The 12,727-nt window shown below is 34.8% G+C and overlaps 1 protein-coding gene across 1 annotated transcript in view; it reads right to left on the bottom strand.

Annotated features, from left to right (window-relative positions):
- The window catches only part of LOC113231502 (wiskott-Aldrich syndrome protein family member 3-like), a 16,263-nt gene extending 9,103 nt beyond the window's left edge, over nucleotides 1–7,160 (bottom strand). Inside the window, exons 1-2 of the mRNA XM_026465826.1 lie at nucleotides 6,983–7,160; nucleotides 1,992–2,143 (exon numbers count right to left, since the gene is read on the bottom strand). Of these exons, the coding sequence (XP_026321611.1) occupies nucleotides 1,992–2,143; nucleotides 6,983–7,104 (274 nt within the window). The 5' untranslated portion in view covers nucleotides 7,105–7,160. The remainder of the gene's footprint in view (nucleotides 1–1,991; nucleotides 2,144–6,982) is intronic.
- Between the last annotated feature and the right edge of the window lie 5,567 nt (nucleotides 7,161–12,727).

Genomic DNA, 12,727 nt, shown 5'->3' with positions numbered 1-12,727 from the left:
GATACCGCCGGCCATTCTTTTATTTTGTTTAGGATTAGCGCCATCTACCCTTGTTAGAAAACGTCAATTTTTAAATCAATTTGTAACACATAATACTATCTCGTCTATTGATATGCACAAGTTCAGAAAATAATTTTATCTCGTGATCGATATTGGAATTTTAACGGTATCTGTACTAGTATGGTATTATTATTATCTCTGTCAAAACTTTAAAAAAAACAAAAAAGGTTATATATAATTATTTATATGTGAAAAATCTCTTTCCTCATCGCCTGACAAACAGGAAAAGGCTTCTTTAGAGAGCTCATTGAACTAACGCGATGACTACATGACAATCTTATTAATAAGCTTTACTAAGGTCATTAATCGTGTTATATTTATTATACAATTTAGTAACATATTCAATTAATTCGTCAAAGAACTTGAAGAACTTGTTATTTATAATAAACAAACTACTTGATCGACAATGAAGCAGGCAATTTGATCTCTTAGGATGAGATCAAATTGGCGTTGAGACCAAAACAAGATACTACAGATAATACCAAAAATGAGATAGATAAGATAACACAGAACAAAAAAGTCCTGAATGAATCGTGTTCCATATTATCGTCATTGTTTTGTAGACAGAATGTAAGCGACTTTTCGTAGACTTTTCAGGGAAGCGTGTTTAGGTTTTAATGATTTTAACACGTGAATCTTGAAAGATGCTTATGAAATAAGGTTATGTTTCAAAAGCAATATCTGTTGAGTTCTTCTGGCAAGAACAGTATTAGCATACAAATATAAGTACTTAACTTACACAGTGGTAACACTATCGATGCCTTACTTTCTCAAACACGTATATTATAAAAAGTTGTTATTCGGGAGATGGCAAAACATTTTTTTTAATTTAAATTTCTTATCAAGACTGTTTGGATGCATTACTTTAAGAATAGGTAAAAGTTAGTGTGTGAATATGAAGGAAATGTGATGTGAAATCAGCCTGCAATATTTTTATATACAAAGCATTTTTTGTATTTCTGTTATTTTGTGCTTTAAGACCCGAGTTTGAGAAAGTAAGGCGACGATATGACGCAAATAGAGGTTACCGGATCGTAACCTTTGAGACATTCAAATGCATCCGTCAAAACAGGAACTGGAAGACTAGGTTAATCTGTCTTTTAACGAGCGGGTAACCGATGCCATTAGTATTAAGTGACGTAAATGCCACCCCTGTGATCTGTGACGCCTGTCACATAATTAACGCCCTATGTACTTATTATTATTTTTCTATGCATACACCTTGGTAACGGTACGACTACGTTATCTATATACTATCAGAAGTCTTCAGGTGCGTTGGGCTAAGGCGCTAGTGTTGTACAGTCTATGCCCTAAGATACCTGCCCCCTAACAGTTCTGGGTAGATCAGCATGAAGAAAGGTGTTAAACAAAACTTAATCTTTAACCTATGAGCCGCATGCACATTAGGTATATGCAACTAATTTACATATTAATTTGTTTTCTTCTACCTTTTTCGATTTTTTTTTTCTTTTCTTTTTTCGATTATTTTTTGTTTTTCGATTTCGTTATTCGACTCGTTAGTAATTAATTACTAATCCTATCATTCGAATGTCAAATTAGTAATCTACTAATTTTCATATTCGAATAATCTAAATGATCATTCATTACTAATTAGTATTATTAATACATAGATTCCGTAGAGCATCTCCGTTCGTGGTCACCAGACCATCTCTAACATACGGTAAATACCGTAATTGTGACGGGGACGGGATATTTTGATATGAACAGGAAGAGTGATCTAGTGGAGATCCGAATAGTTCTGACATAATAATCATTCGACTCTTGCACCCGACCGAATGGCAGGGGCATTCGGTATCAGTAATCATTCGACTTAGGCTAATGAACAAATGAATGATTAGTAACGAATGAAAAGTAACATTCAAAGTCGCGCGTCGCTAATTTTTCTAGCTTTAATACGAAAAGAAGCATACCTTCTTCGACTCCAGAGTCTAGTTGCGTGACCTGTATGGCGAGCCGATCTATTCTTGCCTGCAGCACATTGGTCCTCTCGGCCAGGTTGGTGGCCTCTCGGGTGAGCTCACCAAACATATCCTCCGCATGTTTTGACAGCGACGATAATTGTCTGAAATTAGAATAGTGTTTACATCAAATTTGAATAATAAAAAAACTGTAGATTGATGAGTATGCTCAATTGTCTTTCTATTTTCGGGGTAGTACTTCATAAAAGAACGACTAGTTCGTGTTAATTCACTTTTTTATCAGTATAATTTATCTTTAATATTAAATCCCCTTTAGTCGTTTTAAGTTATTTATACTCATTGCAATATTTTTATGGAAAATGCTGTGTACAATTGTAATTGAATTAGATTTATATTGCTGTTCAAGAATGTTTTTTTTATGATACCAAGTGACTGGACGAACAAGTCGTGAGCCTGGTGGAAAGGGACACGCCTGTCCGTAACAGTTGCAGCGCCACTCACAGCTTCAAATAGCAAAGATCTAAGAGCCACTCCCACTGCGCCCTGTGTCAAGCTTAAAAGTAGACCGTTTCAGCTTTTCCATATAACATATAAAATTAGAGTTACAATTTTTTTTTTCTTAAAAAAATTACTTTAAATCGCTCTCCTGTAATATATTCCAAATACAAGTTACACGTTTAACCATTCCAGCGTCGATATTATTTTTAATATATGCGGTTTCTTAATACCTCACTAGGTCACAGACGACAATGTGTTTAGTGTCACCTATACTGTCTTCTGTGTTGTCATTGTAATGTGCAATAAAGAATATTTCATTCATTCATTCACCTACTTCTTGCCTTTGATATGGCGAGAAAAGGAATAAACACTATCATGTTAAAAAAATTCATATATGCAGTTACAAGCATCGAGTATATAACTACAAATAGAGACGAAATAAGGGCCTGGAATCCCTGGCAACCCCTTATTAGGCCTTATATCAACTCTCGTTGGCACTGAAATCACAATTTAAAAAGCTGAAATAGTAAGCACCAACAATTGACCTGTGTACGTCTCCGTATATTCCAAAAAATATTCTGTATTTATTGTAATAAAAATAATATCTCTAACAATGGGGTACTGTTCCATTCGGTAGTGTGGGAAAAACAGCAAAACGTCTAATTACAAAACAAACGGTATCACATTTCATCGGTTATTAACTATGAAATTTTTCAATTCTCGTCCATTATAGCAAAGCTCAAGTTAAACTGGTCGCTTTCAAGTGAAACAATTGACGACACCCGTCAATTGTTTCGAATTCGGGCTGACCAATCGGAGCGCAGTTGTTACCGTAATGATTTGGCAGAACAGTTTTCAAACAAATTAAATTACATTCCGGCTCTATTTCTGGTTATATACTAGATGGTTACAAGTAACAGTGCATAGACACTAGCGACACCATTCTTATGATAGAAAAGGGAATGACCCTTTATACGTGGTTCCTTCCAATTGGTTCAGGAGATGCCGAATTCGTACCTGTGCTAATTGAAGATATTTTAAAGTATTTGCTGAAGAAAATGGCTCTATTAGTCGAAATATGCTACATGAAACGCTGGACATCACTTTTGCATGCAAGTATGATACATTCTTCTCGTACATTAATTGCAAATTAATTGATTTATGAATTACTAATGGCATGAATTGCACGATTTTCTACATTACGGGAATGCGTCATAATCCATTATATATAGTTGGTAATGATTTTTGCACATATGTTTACTTCTAATAGTGCAAACTACATTAGTGGCGATACTCAAAGTAGGCATTCACAAATGGGTGAGATTAGCCGTTAATAGGCGTAAGGGCCTCATCCCACTTGTGGACGCGGGATTAATTAGAGCCAGTCAGAAAAAACCTTCATCAGGCAGGTCAGATGCGACGTGCATCCATCGATTACTTATAAAAGCCTTATTTCCATGCAATAAGAGCGAAAGACGACGAGCGTTTCGCTTCGACGCGTCGAACTGTAGCGACGACAGTACGAACTTTGCGCTCCCGTCACGCGTCCTAGACATTTAAGTCCTAGTAATTTTTTTTTTATAAATTGTTTATAAGGTTTTTAATTGTGGATGAAAACAGCGCGTTAGAGACATCGCGGGGCTCTAAAACACTACAGTACCAAAATAATTAGGAACACCGCGTGTCTATAGGATGCGTGATGGGAATTTTTCTTAGTAGCAGTAGAGATTCTTGTGAATGAGTTCGTCCAGGGAAGTACTGCCACCTTACCTATTTCTGCCGCCAAGCAATAATGCGAGCATTATTGCGTTCCGGTTTAGGAGTGTAAGGCTGAAATTACGCTGATATGGGACTTGTCAACTTACGTCTCAGGGTGACGGGTCAAGTGGCAGCGCCACAGATCTTTGCGATTTAAGGGCTCTGAGTGTCACTGACACTGTTATGGACGGGCGTATAGCTTACCGTCAGGCACACGACTTATTCGTCTCGTCACTGGATACTACAAAAAAATTATTTTTTCTCTTTGATTTTTTTAGTAACCGTCCCTATATACCAGTTAAAGTGTAAAAACGTTAAAAATTAATACAAAGGTTAAACAATGTTTTCGCAATTTTTTTAAACGCTTGGAAAATATATAACCACGCCTATCACGCCATCGCCCGAAGACTATTAAAATAATACATATATGTATGCAAACATATACATTAAACATATACACACAGCACTATTATATGCCCATAAGTCCGCCCATAAGATCTCTGCTATTTAAAGCTCTTAATGGCATTGCAACTGTTATGGATAGGCGTGTCGCTTACCACCAGACGCACGACTTGTTCGTCCTGTCACTTGTAAATGGAGCTTTTAAATGACCTTTAATTTGTGCGGCAAGACAACAACACCCCTGCTGTTTAATTTCATATAATGTATTTTTTTAAATATGCTAAATGGATCCATGTCACATGTACTGAAGTACTATAGATCTTTAGCGTTTTCATTACGAAAACTAGAACATGGTTCTCGTTAACTAAATAAAAAGATACATAATGTTTTCTATTTATTGCTATATAATAGTTTCCCTATATCATTCTTAATGCTACACATAACTGACGTTGCTTGTCTCAAATAACTTACCTATTTATTTCTTCACACTGTTTTTACAAAAGTCTAGTTATCTCGAAAGTGACATTTTGTGGGTTGGTTCTAGTTTGCATAACTATGTCCAATTATATTGTTATTAAGAGACGATACTACTTCAGCTCGAATTAAATTTTTTCCCGTACTAATACGGTTCATTTTGCATGGGTCGACACTGGCTTTATTTCAGAATTTATTTTTTTACAAACAAAATTAAAGCCATTTGAAAAATGCTATAAATACTATAAGTGTTCTATTTAGTTCAGTTGATATAAAAAAAAATCATTGGTTATGTAAAGTACATATTGAGTACAGCTGTTTTCTTGTAAAATTTCGAGGTAAGCTTGTGGTTTTTAGAAGTCGTTTTTTCACACCGTATACTAATCAGTGTATATCCTTAATTTTACTATATATTTTTTCCAAAGTAATTAATTCAACAATTTGACATTTGACGTTGTATAGACTCTTAATATTCTGTATTTGAGGCTCAGTGTTGCCGTTTACATGTCCAAAGATTGACACCTAATTGATAGCGTTGTTTAAAAGCAATAAACTTTTTACAGATTATAATTATAGACCGAGCCGGAAAAACCGAATATCAAACCTGTTTCTCGCCGTCGCGGTTTGCCTGATAGTATGTATTCGTAGGTCAACGGTGTGATATTTCAGATGATGAATCAATCGAAGGTGGATACTTTCACACCCTTCTTATTTACCTATAAGTTCTTAGGTTTTCGCAATTGTTACACATTGGAAATGAAACTATCATTTTTTTCGGATCTGAATCGCGTATATAGACTGTGAATCTCAATTTTCTAAAGATTCCACTTTTTAATACCATTTTATACTATTTCATACTTCGCAGCGTTGCAATAAATTCCATTGTTTTTAATAACATGTGTAATAAAAATATTTTAAAAACTACGTATTTTTATTTAATAAACCAGATGCTATTATATAAATAACGCAAATTAGGTTTTTCTTCATCCTGTAAAGTTGTCAATATTGAATGAATGAATTAATTAATTAATTACAGTTCCAGTGGCCACGGCTGGCATATCAAAATATACGCGATTTAATCGGAAAAAATTAGTGCCATTTCCAATACCTATTCATATATTCATCTGGTTCAAATAACCTTTGCTGCTTTGGAACGTATAAGCATCACCCTCCGTATTTTAGAAGTTACGCCGTATGCGATTACTAACCTAAATGACATATTTTGGCGTTGTATTTAGTGAGCTTTGGAAGAAACTTGCACGTCGTAGATTGGAAAGACGAAGGTCTTGAAGGGTCTTAAAGATGCAAGGTGCCGCACTAGGGAAAACATGTATCGTGGATGCCATGTACACACAAACAGATAACCACAAATTACACCCAAACTCACGAGATAAATAAATGTAGGCCATACAAATATTTCTCCCGGCCCAAGTATCCAACCCGGGACCTCTGCTTGACAGAGCAACGTGGTAACCGTTAGGTTATGGAGACAGTGGAATTATTGGTTGTCGGTGGCGTTCGCTCTGTTCTTCTGTCACAGAACATCAGCGTCGGATTTTTTAAATGCAAACACTAAGTGGAGACAAATTTTTACTTATAAAGATTTATTTTATGATTGTCATAATAAAATGAGACCAAATAAATATTTTTTCTTTCTTTCGATTACTGTAGACTCGACGACCGCCTTCCTTCCTTCCTTGATGCTTATTCAAAATTCAGCTGTTCATCAATCTTTGAACCGATATTCGATTTCGCAGATTAAAATCCTCCATCTCCTGAATTACATGTGAAAATCGCTGTCAGCGGATACTACAGGAAATACTTGGTGTTAAATGGCAAAAAATAATCACCTGACGGTATGAGCGAGTGTTCCATTAGTGACGGCTTCGAGTTCGGACGGCACGGCGAGCCGCTCGGGCACGGTCCCGCGCGACACGTGGACCGGCTCCACGCAGCGCTTGGGCAGCGGCATGGCTGCGCGCGCGCACCGGCTATCTGGACTGCATCACTGAAACAACAATGTTGTAGGTCAATAGATGTTTATAAACATGTAGTAGTGTAAAGGTTCAGTTACTTGAGTGGCGATTCAACAGCATCTGCATTTATTTGCGATTACAATCAAAGTATTTTTATAATACATTAAAATAAAGGTTAGTTGGAAGAAATCCCTTTATGGGATAAGCTCGTCTTAACATTTATATTAATGCGTTTTAGTTTTAAAGGGTAAGGGCGCTGGTAAAATTACAAGCACCTGGGTATCTTCAAGTTATATCTAAAGATCTAAGAGACACTACAACTGTTATGGACAGGCGTGTCGCTTACCATCATACGCGCGGCTTGTTCAACCCGTCACTTGGTATTATAAATAATAATAATGTGTTACACATAATATAAACTACACTTTAATACACGTAAGAACAAAATATGAACATAAACAAAACACCAGTACTGGGTAGTCTTGGGATGGCTCTTTTGTTGTCCAGTGTTGTATTTGTAGATATGTCAATAACTTTGCATAATACCATGTCGAATGGCGGACATCACCATTTTCTCTATTTCAACGTGCAGAACATATCTCGAAAGATGATGTAAACTTTGGCGTTGTAAAGCCGCACATACACAATATTATTGACAATACAAGGTTATATATTATTATAAAATACTATAAATTGAAACCCCCGAATGCTATACAATATTTTACCTACACACATATCATCAACTCACTGTGACGTGTTCAAAAACCGCAAATTACGACCAGCTTAAAAGTAAACTGTTTTGTTAGAACAAATTGCTTATCTGTGAAAATGTTATAATAACACCGAATTCGATGTTCGACATCTCTGAAAAAGATTTAAACAACAACACACAACAACAACAATTTTATTTGACCTCCATTCTAATATCAGTCGAGATGAAGTTTTATTCGAAATGAAAATGAAATGAAACGATATTTGTCAATAGCAAACAATTTTCACAAATTTCAAATGTTACTTGATATTTTGCACATGTTTAGAGCTCATAACAACTTTTCTAAAGATTTGGACTTATTCTCCCATAGTCGCTATACTTATTTAAATATTTGTAAGGAGAAGCTAAATACATATGTTGGATATTAAAAAATCTCATTGTTTTTATATACGTGTAACATGATTTTTTGCTATTGTTTTTAAGTGCAAATTTTAATTTTTTTTTATTATGTTTAATAACCTGTTAATTTGTAAGTACTTATTTATTTTGCAAATGCCGTGTGTGGCTGTCATAGGAATACAAACTTACTCCTATTATAATGCATGTTAACTTTAAGCGTCTTCACAGTTTGTATTCTGTAGCTATGCCAAAAATAAATAAATAAATCGAACGATATGATAGTTGGGGCCGACTCTAGTTTGTCTATGAATTAAATAAAAACTACGGTTGTGTGATATGCGTGAGAAAAGTTTTTATTTGCCGCCATTTCGCCAGTCGTAACATGCGGTTCCTGAACACATCACAGAGAGCTTATAATATGTGTATAGATAAAGCTGTGTATGTAACTGTACATAATTAGGCATTAAAACACTAGTGTGATATTTTTATGAAACTCGCCAGTCGGCTTGTTTCATAAACCCACACTCGTATTTTAATGCCTTTCATTATGTAACAGTCACATAAACTACTATTTGTCTACATTTCTTGTTAAAAATTGAGTCAGTAACGCGCAGAAGTTTGATCCGTTTGCAAGTGTCACAAAATGGATAGGAAGAAAAATGTTATAGCATTGACCACTGATTCTCAAACGTCCACCATCACAAAAAATCATATATGTAGTGTAGTTTATAAAGATAATTTAGGTATTTTTTTCAAATGCGGTAGCACCCGTTCGACAGCATCAATTGCTTCCGAGGCTACTACCGGGCGGTAGGGCAGCGCTCACTGGAGGGCCACTTTGCGAAACTATGCGTTACACATTTTAACTTAACGCGTTCGTTAAGTTAAAATGTCCTCCAGTGTCCTTTTTTATATTATCATGGTACGCATCGATAGATATATTCTATAGTTCTGAATACGTTTCACACATTTGTTATTTTTCCACGGCAGTAGCATTATCTAAACTATTTTCACCCTGGATACTATATTCGTCCTATACGTTATTCTCAATACAATACGAATATGAAACAAAAGAGTATCAAGTATTTACCCATCGTTTGCCTACAGCGTCTAATGATCTCTAACTATAGATGCGCAAAAACCAAACATTCAGTGTTATCAGAAGCATTTATCGTGTTTTCTTATTAACGAACACTCAATAGTGTAAGGGAATAGCGGTGTGCTAAAGAACTCTTGCAGTTTTAACTTAACCTGGTCATTTTTTTAATGATGCTAATAGTGACGGGACGAACAAGTCGTGCACCTGGCGTTGCAATGCCACTCAGAGCTTTAAATCACAAAGATCTGAGCAGCACTGCCAGTGTGCCCGTCACTATGAGACATAAGTTGACAAGTATCTTGTGCCTGTAATATGACCAGCACCCTTACACTTCCAAACCGGAACGCAATAATCACATTACTCCTTGGTGATGATGGTGAGGGCACGGCACAGATTTTTGGGATTTAAAGATCTGTGTGGCACTGCAACTGTTATGGACAGGCGTGTAGCTTATTCAAACTGTCGATTTCACAATTGAGAAAAAAACATTCTCCCACTGCGCTACTATTGCTGAAGTACATTATAATGCATTGCGGGCAAGTTTATTATACTTTTTCTTTATTGAATTAACCAATCGGTGGCATGCTTTGTTAGTATCTCAAAAAACAAACTCCCATATAAATTTTTGTTAACATTATTTGTAAGCGTCTGTTTATGAAAAAATATGTGAAAATATAGAGTTGAAATTCCTGAACAAATATTGTTTTGGGTTAACTATTCTGAGAAGTCTGAATTAAAAATATTAAAGTTTGAAGTTTTGGAGGTTATGTGTTACGTAGTTGAATAAAATATATTCGGTGTATTATTATATCAAAATAAACTACAGAAGCCTTATACAGAGTTAATAGAAGATGAATGGTACCTTGGGTTTGTGACGTGACGAAATTTCAGAAGAAATATTTTTTAGCGGTATGGTCAAAAGGCATGAAGTTAAGTCAACAAAACAACTGAGTTAATTAAAATATACCACAGACAATAGCACTGGTAACTCGGACACAAATAATTTTATTGTGAAACCTGCCTCTATCTATCCCTGATTTCGGGAACTTTTTTTTTTTGGGTTGGTAAAACTGAATTTTCTCGCGTGGCATTTTAGAGAAGAAATTATCTACTTTATTTTTTGTAATGATGTAGTTAAACTCTTATTAGCTTATTACAAATCGGTCGAATCAGTACATTAGATATTACGTGAACTAAATGTGGACCATCCACACTAAAGTACTGAAATTATCTTTTTGGCGGATAGATGTCGCTCAACATTAAGAAACAAAGATTCTTGGTAGGTCAATGATTTCCAGACTTAGGCCGTTATTATAATTTGAAAAACCTAATGAATTTATTTTATTCAAACTTGGAATCAAGACATTTGAAGACGCCAATGAACTCTTTTAACTATGATTTGGCCAACGTTCTTTCTCATTTTATTTAATTGATAAAAAATGTGCAACTTAGCTACTATCTCTTTATCTAGAAGAGAATTTGGCAACATTCAACTAAATTAAGTGTTTTTCACGAAAAAAAATCTCCAGAGTTATATTTACCAACATTGATGTAACAACCTTTTCAGGAGGTTTAAAGATTCTACGAACGAAACTAGTCTCTAACTTTTTTATAATTGCTTAAATGTGTTTCATGTAGTTCGTATTATTTTTAAGACTTTCATTTTGTAAAAACACTTTTGGCGAATGATCATAAGTGGCTTTATGATACCAAATAAATCCGCACACAAGTATAGACGTATATTCTTTTATTTTTTTACCATCCTCTAAGTATATTACATACAACATGTTACTTTAGCAATAGAAAAGTCAAAGGTCAAATCATCAAAATAATCAAAGGAAGCTGTAGCAAAACATCACAATACAAAAATCCGCAACATACATGGAAATTCGTAAGATCTGCTGGTTTCATTTGAAGCGGTAGCCACGTTGAGGCAACAGTCGTTGGTTCGAGTCCAGTAGGGTGGGTCGAAGGAATTTTTTTTGTTCTATCTTTCTATGAATAATAATAATATCAAACTAATGGAGTATTTTCATAAAAAATAATAAAACCATGATAAATGATAGCTATCACAGAAATTGATAGATATTATAATTATTATCAGGAACCGAGCGGGAACCGGCGAAAGCCCGGAACACACATTCAATCTCTGTACCGTATCGTCGCTAGCCAATTATTAAGTTACCCACTGGCTTGCATGGCCAATGGCGTGACTACCATCCGTAAATATAGCGTGGAAGTGAGTTTAGTTCCGTTATCACAGCTCTGCCCGTTATCGACTAATAAATTATTATATTATACGGATGGTAAAGACTTGTGAATATTAAAACCGGAACTTTTGCATTCAATTGTTTTGCAGCCGGTACCTATACAACTGCTAAAGGCTATTTTAGAAACTAGGCTCTGAGAAAATCCTAAGCTATTTAAAACAACTTATTGACTAATAAAATATACAACATCCGCATTTTTAAATGACAAGTCTTTATTTTTTTTTTATTGTACAAGTGACGGAACGACAAATCGTGCGCCTGGTAGTAAGCGAGACGCCTATCCATAACAGTTGCAGTATTGCTCAAAGCTTTATATAGAAAAGCTGAAACTTTCTAGTTTTCCATAGGTATAATAAATAAATGTTATGATTTTTTTTTTATTAAAAAAAATACTTTAAATCTCTCTCCTGTAATATTTTCCAAATGCTCGTTAAACCTTATACCAGTATACTAGTGTCCATATATATTTATCGAATTGTATTACGCATTGTACCAAATAATTCATCCCTTATGCCGTCCGGTTTCGCAGTAACTGACGTATCTGACGTATGACCGTATTCATCTTCAACCCATTTATATGTCCCACTGCTGCGCACTGGTTTTACGAAGGTTGTAAACCTTCTTCGACATGCAGCTTTCGTCGCCTGTTTTCCTTCACCGAATAGTTCATTGTAAATTTCAAATTCAATTTCGCACATAAATTTCAAGACCACGGCGTCTTTAGATCAAATCATTAGGCTACTAAAACAAAAGAATTTTAATGCAATTCTATTATACTTTAATATCTTGTTTTAAAAGGTTTTCCATGTATAACTTTGAAAGGTAATCGGTGACGCTGTTTCCATTGTTCAAGAAAAAGTTATTAGGAATTTTGTTTGTTGTCATCTTGTAATATGAATTGAGAAAGAGAGTTAAGCCGTATATACCGTACCTCTGGTGAAACGCAGACTTAACTGCTATAAATTGTGATACCAAACAATTTTTAAATGTAATTTTATTTTTATTTGCAAATATATATAATAAAATGAATTTTAAAAACTGTACGTTTTTAAAATTCATTTTATATTCTTAAACCACAAACTTACAAAGACATTTACAAAGTTTGTCCACGTCATAATTCTAATAACTTAATGCCAAAG

Source organism: Hyposmocoma kahamanoa, unplaced genomic scaffold, assembly GCF_003589595.1.
Source record: "Hyposmocoma kahamanoa isolate Upper Pololo Valley unplaced genomic scaffold, ASM358959v1 65, whole genome shotgun sequence".
NCBI lineage: Eukaryota > Metazoa > Arthropoda > Insecta > Lepidoptera > Cosmopterigidae > Hyposmocoma > Hyposmocoma kahamanoa.
This window is presented reverse-complemented; position numbering and strand designations above follow the sequence as displayed.